The sequence below is a fragment of the Coregonus clupeaformis genome, unplaced genomic scaffold, assembly GCF_020615455.1.
Source record: "Coregonus clupeaformis isolate EN_2021a unplaced genomic scaffold, ASM2061545v1 scaf4043, whole genome shotgun sequence".
Taxonomy (NCBI): domain Eukaryota; kingdom Metazoa; phylum Chordata; class Actinopteri; order Salmoniformes; family Salmonidae; genus Coregonus; species Coregonus clupeaformis.
The window spans coordinates 6,765-15,403 of record NW_025537497.1 but is presented as its reverse complement, the minus strand read 5'-3'; the positions used below and the strand labels follow the sequence as shown (position 1 = coordinate 15,403).

Sequence of the window (8,639 nt, the reverse complement as noted above, 5' to 3'; positions counted from 1 at the left end):
TATGTCTTCCATTTCCTAATAATTGCTCCCACAGTTGATTTCTTCAAACCAAGCTGCTTACCTATTGCAGATTTAGTCTTCCCAGCCTGGTGCATGTCTATAATTTTGTTTCTGGTGTCCTTTGACAGCTCTTTGGTCTTGGCCATAGTGGAGTTTGGAGTGTGACTGTTTGAGGTTGTGGACAGGTGTCTTTTATACTGATAACAAGTTCAAACAGGTGCCATTAATACAGGTAACGAGTGGAGGACAGAGGAGCCTCTAAAGAAGAAGTTACAGGTCTGTGAGAGCCAGAAATCTTGCTTGTTTGTAGGTGACCAAATACTTATTTTCCACCATAATTTGCAATAAATTCATAAAAATCCTACAATGTGATTTTCTGGATTTTTTTTCTTCTCAATTTGTCTGTCATAGTTGATGTGTACCTATGATGAAAATTACAGGCCTCTCTCATCTTTTTAAGTGGGAGAACTTGCACAATTGGTGGCTGACTAAATACTTTTCCCCCCACTGTATGTGTGTGTATATGTGTGTCAGAGAGAAGACTCGTACTGCAGTAGTTCGTAGAGCAGAGGTCTGTCCCTGTATCGTATGCCTGCGGCTGCAGGTGTCAGGTACTGCAGTAGGTTGATGGTTCTTCGCAGCCGTCTGTCCACGTAGTGAGCGTCCCAGGCCGGGTAACGTTTCCTGGGAATGTCAATCTTTATCAGAGGACCCTCGAAACGACGTGAGGTGGGGGGCTCCGAACGCACCTGGAACACCGGCAGACAGCTGTCTGCGATGACGTCATCACTGTGGGAAGGGGTGGCCAGGTGGGCTGGTGTGGGCGGGGCGGATGGGGGCAGGGGGTTACCCCACAGCAGCTCGTCACAGCAGGTTGAGGCCGGGGTGGGGTGTGTGTGTGAGGGGTGGAGAAGGCTGTAGTATAGAAGCATCACCAGTACTCCACCCGCAAAGGACAGGTAAACACCACACAACGCTGGTACCGCGTAGTTGTCTGTCTCTGCATGGTCACGATACACATACCTGTAACACACACACACGCAACTATTATGATATGCACGCACAAACATTTGTCTCTGCACAATCATGATAGATACATCTATTACAAGATAAAACACATTGGTGTGTCTGTCTGTCTGTCTACATACCACAGTCCGGTGAGAAGTGTATTCTCAGCCAGTACCACAGAGTAGTAAGCAACCATGCGTCCCCTGGTGTGTCCCTCCTTGACGTTGAACCAACAGAAGATGTAGACGATGCCCACCACCATGTTAAACAGCACCTCCTCCCAGCGAGACATACAGAAGTCTGTTCCTCCATGCACCACCCACAGCGCCATGCCACACCAGTGGAGCACCACAAAGATGCCAAAGTACAGGTGGAAGAGGGAGGCGAAGAGGGCGAGAGAGAGAACGCGGGAGGAGATGGTGAAAAGGCGCCAGAGAAGGTGGAGAAGGGCACCGCGGTAACTCAGACTACGCTGGTCATCCCTGGAGTCACGCAGGAGCTTGTGGTACGAAGCCAACACCCAGGATAGAGACAGAAGAGAGCCTAGACTAGATATACCTAGAGAGAGAGGGATTGATTCTCATCTTGATAATACTAGTTGACGAGTGAGTGTGTGTGATATGTGTACCGTGTGTGAACTGTATGTGTATACGTACACTGTAGAGTTTCAGCACGGTTCTGCTGTATCATAATGCAGAGCTGTAGTACTAGTTGAGGAGCTGACTCCAGGAAGGTCTCCAGTAGCCTCAGCATGTTGACGTCTGCGTACTCAAACATCATGGCCCAGTAGAACCTCCTCTGAGCCTCCTTATGCTCCTTCATTCGGTGGGACTGGATACCCAGGTATAACGTACGGATATACCTGGAGGTCAGAGGTTGGAGGTGAGAGGTCAATCATCATGCCCCCTGTAATACCTCCATCATGGCCCAGAGAGAGATATAACCTGTTTGAATGAATAAGATCAATTACTGAGTGCCCCAGGCTATGTGTGTGTGTGTGTGTGTTTGTGTGTGCATGTGCATAGACCTGCTTATACAACCATCTGGGCTGCATCATATGAGCAACTGTCATATGACATCAATAATTCACTGGCCACTTAGAAACACACACATGCATGCGCACACAGGCAGACACACACATTTTACCAGAGAAAATGGAAAAATGCCACATCACTACAGAGGAAGAAGAGAGAGAACCTAATTGATTTGAGTTTCATTTGCGTAAAAATTGTATGTTGTTATCCATCCTTTCACTCTCTCGCTCTCTCTCTCCTTCCCCTCCCCCCTTCACTACTGTTATGCGTGTTCAAGCTCTCTTTTCTCTCCCTTCTACTCCCTCCCTCCATCTCACAGTGATCTATCTCAATCAGACTGAACCATTCCACACACATACACCACTCTTTGGGACAGGCCACTCCATTAGGGGAAGTGTGACACATGGGCACACATGCAGACACACACCACTGGGGAGGGACAGGGTTGTTGTTTTCACTGTGAGCCTTTATAAAAACATGCAAGAAACCACATGACCTGGTGTGTGTGTGTCAAACAGTCATACAGGAGTCATACAGTCAGTCAGGCGCCCCAGCCCACCTTGTATTTGAATGCTCAGTGCATTACTAGTCGAACATGGACGGTCCAAACGCTCCTCAGAGGACTCTCATTTAGGAGAGGGGGGGGGGGATTTGACCATTGGTGTTCAGTCAGGATTTTTTGATGTAGTGTTTTTCTAGGGTGTAGCGCAAACGCAAGAGAAGATGAAAATCGATTGATTAAACTGTTTTTACCAAACGGTGGGAAAATCAGCTTTATTCAGGTCAGTGCAGCTTCTGCCCATGTTCTGCACATGTGCCCTTTGTTGCTAATATGGCCATTTGGTCAAGTGGATGGTTCGAGTAGCCTTGCTAATGCTACTTACTGTAGTTTTTTGTAGATTCAGTGTTGCCTGTTGTAGAGCTGTGCATGGTGTGTGTGTGTCTGTAAAATGTGTCCTACCTTATCAGGACCAGAATGTCCTGACAAGTCCCCAGATTTTTTTTTCACTCACACAAAAGCAAAGCTATTCATTTCTCATATATTGTCTAAGGAAGGTAAACCGCAAACACAGATGCATGCAGCCAAACTCACATAAAGTATGTGGTCTATTGCATGGACCTCATTAGACAGTAGAGAAAGAGAGAGGAGGAGAGAACAGGGTGACATGCTCTGTCCTTACCTCCAGACCTGTCCCAGCTGTAGAATGTGTATGGTGATCTGCCACAGCCACACTGAGGCCGCTCTAACCCGGTCTGTCCAAGGATAAACCCATCTTTGGTCGGCTGGCCCTCGCCTGGTCAGCTTTTCTCTCTCTCCTCCCTTGCTGCAGTCCACCGTCCCCAGCCAGGTGGTCAGACACTCTCCGCTGTAGTCCTGGATGAACCAGCGGAAGCTCAGGATCTGAACCACTATCGACGGCACCAGCACAAGGAAAAGCGTCAGGCCAAACCACAGATAGTCCTGTCTGGTATAGTAGTCTGCAGCGAGAAGTAGGTCCGTTCCCACGTCCCAGAAGAAGACGAAGAGAGCCAGGATCAGCCAGAAACAGTCCAGCCACAGGCCCTCCTCTGGCGGGCAGCGAGTCTCTCTTAAACCGCTACCCCCGCCAACTCCGGTCCCTCCGATCCCTCTATAATAATAATGATCATAGTAATAATGGCAAAAGGGTAAAAATGAGAATAGCAGAGACAATTATCATACTACACACACACACATGCACGCACGCACACTTACCCAGTAGTGTTCTCCCCCAGCAGGTTTCCCAGGCAGTTGGAGCGACAGCCCCAATAGCAGACAGCAGAATGGCAACAGAGACAGATGTGGATGGCTGCGGAGTCCAGAGGCTGACAGTCTCCCTCCGTGTCTCCATCAAACCCCCCCTCCTCCACACCCTCCCCCGTTCCTCCCCATCCCCCTCCATCAGACTGAGCGGCCATGTTACTCCTGTTCCTCTCGTCCCGAACCAAAACACACCCTCCTCCTCTGATCCCACGTCACTTTCCAAATACCACCTGTCCCTCCCCTGCCGCTTTGTTTCTGTCTCTGACTCTCCCGGGGAGCGAGGAGCCATCAGAGCCTGTCACTGCACGACGGCCTCCTCTCCCTCCCTCCTCCCCCTCCTCCACTCTAGGAAACACTCTATCCCCTCTCATACCAGGTGCTCCTCGCGACCAGCGGCAGTGGTGGAATCCGTTCCTGTTCCTCTCCTCCTCCAGCCTCTCTTCATCCCCCTCTCTCTCTCTCCCTCTGCATCTCCTGCCTGGCTGACTCACCACGGTCATCTAGGGAGACAGTGGCTTGTTATGAGGTAATGCAGCATCTTCCGGCTAACAGACCTGTGTGTGTGGGTGTGTGTTTGGGTGTGTGTGATGAGAAGTGATTGTGTGAAAAGCCAATGAATTAATCCTCATCCATGTGGAGCTGTGGTAGCAATTCAGCCTTCCCCCACCTGCCTCTCTGCCTGTCTGTCCGTACGCTTCATTCCACTGATCCACACATACACACACCACAGCAGCCTATGAACCGTCCACTCCTCCCCGCTGATGAGCCCTCTGCGCTGCTACACTCAACACATACTCACACACACTCTGCCTCCTAGTGGTAAGACTAGATACAACATCTGCACATCTATATACACATTCTCTCCCAACCCCTCTCTCTCCTCTCCCTCAAAAGGCTTCTGGCCAACAGCTCAGCCAGCCTAATCACCCAGAACATATGTGTGTGTGTGTGTGTGTGTGTGTGTGAGCCCGGCCAGAGGGGAGAATACATGGAGAGATGGAGCGAGAGGAGGTAGATAGGGGTGGGAGTTGGGAGAGAGAGTAAGGGGGTAGAGGAGGAGCAAATATAAGGATTTAAGAAGAGAGGGATGGTGGAGGGATGAAGCACAAACCAGCCTCCTCACTCTTTCACTTTCTGCCTCTCTCTTTCTGTGTCTACTGGAGAATAGCATCTCTGTTGCCATGACTACCATCCCAGTGTGGCTGAAGGGGAGTGTGGTAATTTGGTGTCTGTGAAGGAGAGAGGAAGGGAGAGAGTGGGAGAGGTAATTGGTTCTCCCTGTTTTTCCTAATGTGTATCAGATACAAACCACACTAGTCTATTGGCTACAGGGACACTTATGCAATATCGATATTTGCATATTTCATAATGCCAACAAAACGCTATATCAAATCGGACTGAGGGAGAGAGGAAGATGTACTCACTTGAGAAGAACATAATGATTGGTCTTTAGAAGCGGGATTGTATGTGATTTTATTTGATGTGACTCATGGTGCTCTGCTATGAATTTTAGTCCTGTGTTTCTGAATGCAGACATCTAGGCTGGGTTTCCCAAATTCAACAGTTCTTTACAGTACATCTTTGGTTCCTAAAGTGTAATATTAGCAACCAGTGTTTCAAATAACACCAACTTGTCATCAAGCTTATGAAAATATCTGGAAACGGTGCCCCAGAATAAAACAAATGCATCAGGATTGACAGAGAGTTTAAATATTGTTTATATATACTTTATTACCAATAAAAATGGTTTGTTTTCATCGTTTGTGTGTGTAACCCGGGCCTCTTGCCCAGACCCTCTCACCTCCTTTTGGGTTTGGCTGTGTGTGTGGCCCCAGCGGGGTCACGGTTTTGTGTGAGGTCAGGGTGTGTGTGTGAGTTCAGGATGCGTGTGTAAGGTGTGTCCCTAACAGTATACTGCACTAGGTATGCCACCTCCTGGAGAAACAATACACAGTAGTGGTGATGGTGTGTGTGTGTTTGTGTCTCTGTGTGTTTGTGGTGTGTACCTGTCTGTCCAGTCTGTGGTCCTGGGGTGTGTCCAGTCTAACCTCTGACCCCTGTGGCCCCTCCTCCTCTCTAAGCCTCCGGAGCTCCTCCCTCTTCTGTTGCTCGGCAATCTACTAAACTATATAAACTTAATTGTTTTGAGAAGGTCATACAAAGGATCATTTAGCTATTTGATTTTGAATTTTAATATAATATAATTTAAAATATATATACAGTACCAGTCAAAGGTTTGGACACACCTACTCATTCAAGAGTTTTTCTTAATGTTTTACTATTTTCTACATTGTAGAATAATAGTGAAGATATAAATGTAAATGTAATATCAAAACTATGACATAACACATATGGAATCATGTAGTAACCAAAAAAGTGTTAAACAAATCAGAATATATTTTATATTTGAGATTCTTTAAAGTAGCCACCCTTTGCCTTGATGACAGCTTTGCACACTCTTGGCATTCTCTCAACCAGCTTCACCTGGAATGCTTTTCCAACTGTCTTGAAGGAGTTCCCACATATGCTGAGCACATGTTGGCTGCTTTTCCTTCACTCTGCGGTCCAACTCATCCCAAACCATCTCAATTGGGTTGAGGTCAGGTGATTGATATCTCTAGCTTAAATTTATGGATTTTTATGGGGATTCCCAGTTTCCCTACATAAGACAAGACTCTTGTTGGCGGCAAAAGGTAGGATATGGTTATGTACGTTTAATAATCATAGACGGCGTTGCCTAATGGATAAGGCCTCTGAAGATCCAGAAACTTTGTGGTCTTTATATCTACTTATTTAGACAAAAATCCCTACATAAGACATGCCCTTTTTTGCAAGGTAGTAAGTACAATGTCATATAGGATATATAGGAGTAGACCGTGTGGCCTAATGGATAAGGCATTTGACTTTGACTTCTAAGATTGAGGGATAGAGTCCCTTCGTGGTCGTTTGATTTCACTAGCTTTACTTATTTAGACTGGTCCAAATTTCAGTACTTAAGACATGACTCTTGTTGCCGGGAAAAGGTAGGAACTTGTCATGTATGTTTAATAATAACAGACTGCATGGCCTAATGGATAAGTTGTCTGATTCTGCATCAGAGGTTTGAGGGAGAGTGTCCCTTCGTAGTTGTTAAATATCACTAGCTTTCCTCATTCAGACAGGTTCCCAATTTCCCTACATAAGACGTGTTTCTTGTTGCTGGGAAAAGGTAGGGTATTGTTATGTAGGTTTAATAATCACAAGACACAGAGATTATGGCGGACTGAAGATGACGGTGCAGAATGCCACGTGAATGCCTCGTGAAAAAGCTTAGAAATTAATGTCCCTAAAAGTGACCAAATAATTGTACTTTTACGCTGATCTGCTCACTCGTGGGCAACAACATCCAAAATGAATAATAACTCAAAACAACTTGTAAGGCAAACACTACCAACGCAGTCATAACAAAAACATGGCGGAGAGTAAACACGAAAAGAATGGAGAACCAAACTCTAAAAGAAAACTAAGAGACTCTTCTACTGACAAGGATTACCTATTTTCACCACCCTGTACGGTAAGCGTGGAAACCGAACTGCTAAAATCTATAAATGCTAAATTAGGCGTGCTTGAGTTAGTCAAGAGATGAAGGCGAGCCTTGAAGTGAGTAATGAGAAAGCCGTGACACCGGAAAAAGTAACTAAAAAGCTGAAGGGTACAATCAATGTTATCGAAGCTTACGCTAATGAACTTAAAAGAGAGAACAAGTTGTTCAGATAATCCTTACTTGATATACAAACTAGATCAATGCATGAAAATCTGATGCTTACCTGAATTAAAGAGGATGAAGGTGAAGATCCAGAGAGTGTAGTGAAAGAATTCATGATTAAAGCGCTGCAGATCCCAGGCGAAACTGTTGCCCAAATTAAACTCGAACACATACATCGTTTCGGAGAGCGTTACTAGCGTCCAATCGTTGCCAAATTTGCAACCTTTAAAGATAAAATAATTAGTATTCAATTTTTTTATGTATAGTATTTCTAAATAGATAAAATATAGGCCAATTCATTGTCACGGATTCTGCCGAGGCTGCTCCTCCTCCTTGCTCGGGCAGGCTTCGGCGTTCGCCGTCCCCGGAGTACTAGCTACCACCGTTAGATGTTTCAGTGTTTGATTGCTTTTGTCTGTCTATTGCACCTGTGTCCGTTTGTGTCTGATTATGTGTCCTATAAGTTGCCTGTTTTGTGTTGGTTAGTTTGTGTGTTGTTATTCGCCTGTCCGTTAGTGCTGCGTGTTTTCTCTGTTTGTTGTTTTTGTAGTTTACGCAGAGTTTGCGTAATCGCTCGCCTCTGGTTTATGTTGAGGCCGTTGATTTGTATTGTGCCTTGTGTTGCACTAGTAAACTTTGTTGGACTAAGCTTCGGTGTCCTGCGCCTGACTCCCACACCACATTCACCTCAGCCATTGACATTCATGAAATAATAAATCCAGAAATTTGAGAAACTGGAACACAAAAGTACCAAAAGCCCAAAATTAGGCAGGAATTAAGAAGATAGGAATAAAAACACGACAAACAAAGGACATCAATGGCACAGTATTTGGGTATGTACGGGTGTATACGTGAGGGGAGTGCGGGTGTGTAGGAAGATGCCCAACCTCACTAATGCTCTTGTGGCTGAATGGAAGCAAGTCCCCGCAGAAATGTTCCAACATCTAGTGGAACGCCTTCCCAGAAGAGTGGAGGCTGTTATAGCAGCAAAAGGGGAACCAACTCCATATTAATGCCCATGATTTTGGAATCTGTGATGAGTACTGAGGATACGAAGAGGTAGGACGTA

The 8,639-nt window shown here is 46.0% G+C and overlaps 1 protein-coding gene across 1 annotated transcript; it reads right to left on the bottom strand.

The window, feature by feature from the left end:
- Positions 1 to 510: 510 nt before the first annotated feature.
- LOC121559870 (XK-related protein 6-like) lies at positions 511 to 3,980 on the bottom strand. The gene is made up of 5 exons (XM_045220496.1): positions 3,778 to 3,980; positions 3,224 to 3,673; positions 1,665 to 1,870; positions 1,149 to 1,566; positions 511 to 1,023 (listed from the first exon to the last, which is right to left on the bottom strand). The coding sequence occupies exons 1-5, from the start codon at positions 3,978 to 3,980 to the stop codon at positions 531 to 533; spliced, it is 1,770 nt and encodes a 589-aa protein (XP_045076431.1). The 3' UTR covers positions 511 to 530.
- Between the last annotated feature and the right edge of the window lie 4,659 nt (positions 3,981 to 8,639).

What these genes read in the sequence shown, in the direction of transcription:
- LOC121559870 (XM_045220496.1), bottom strand. Translation starts at nt 3,980, where the DNA reads ATGGCCGCTCAGTCTGATGGAGGGGGATGGGGAGGAACGGGGGAGGGT. An exon ending in CTGGGGGAGAACACTACTGG is followed by an intron (nt 3,674 to 3,777) that starts GTAAGTGTGCGT and finishes TTATTATTATAG; the next exon opens with AGGGATCGGAGGGACCGGAG. An exon ending in ACACTTCTCACCGGACTGTG is followed by an intron (nt 1,024 to 1,148) that starts GTATGTAGACAG and finishes TGTGTGTTACAG; the next exon opens with GTATGTGTATCGTGACCATG.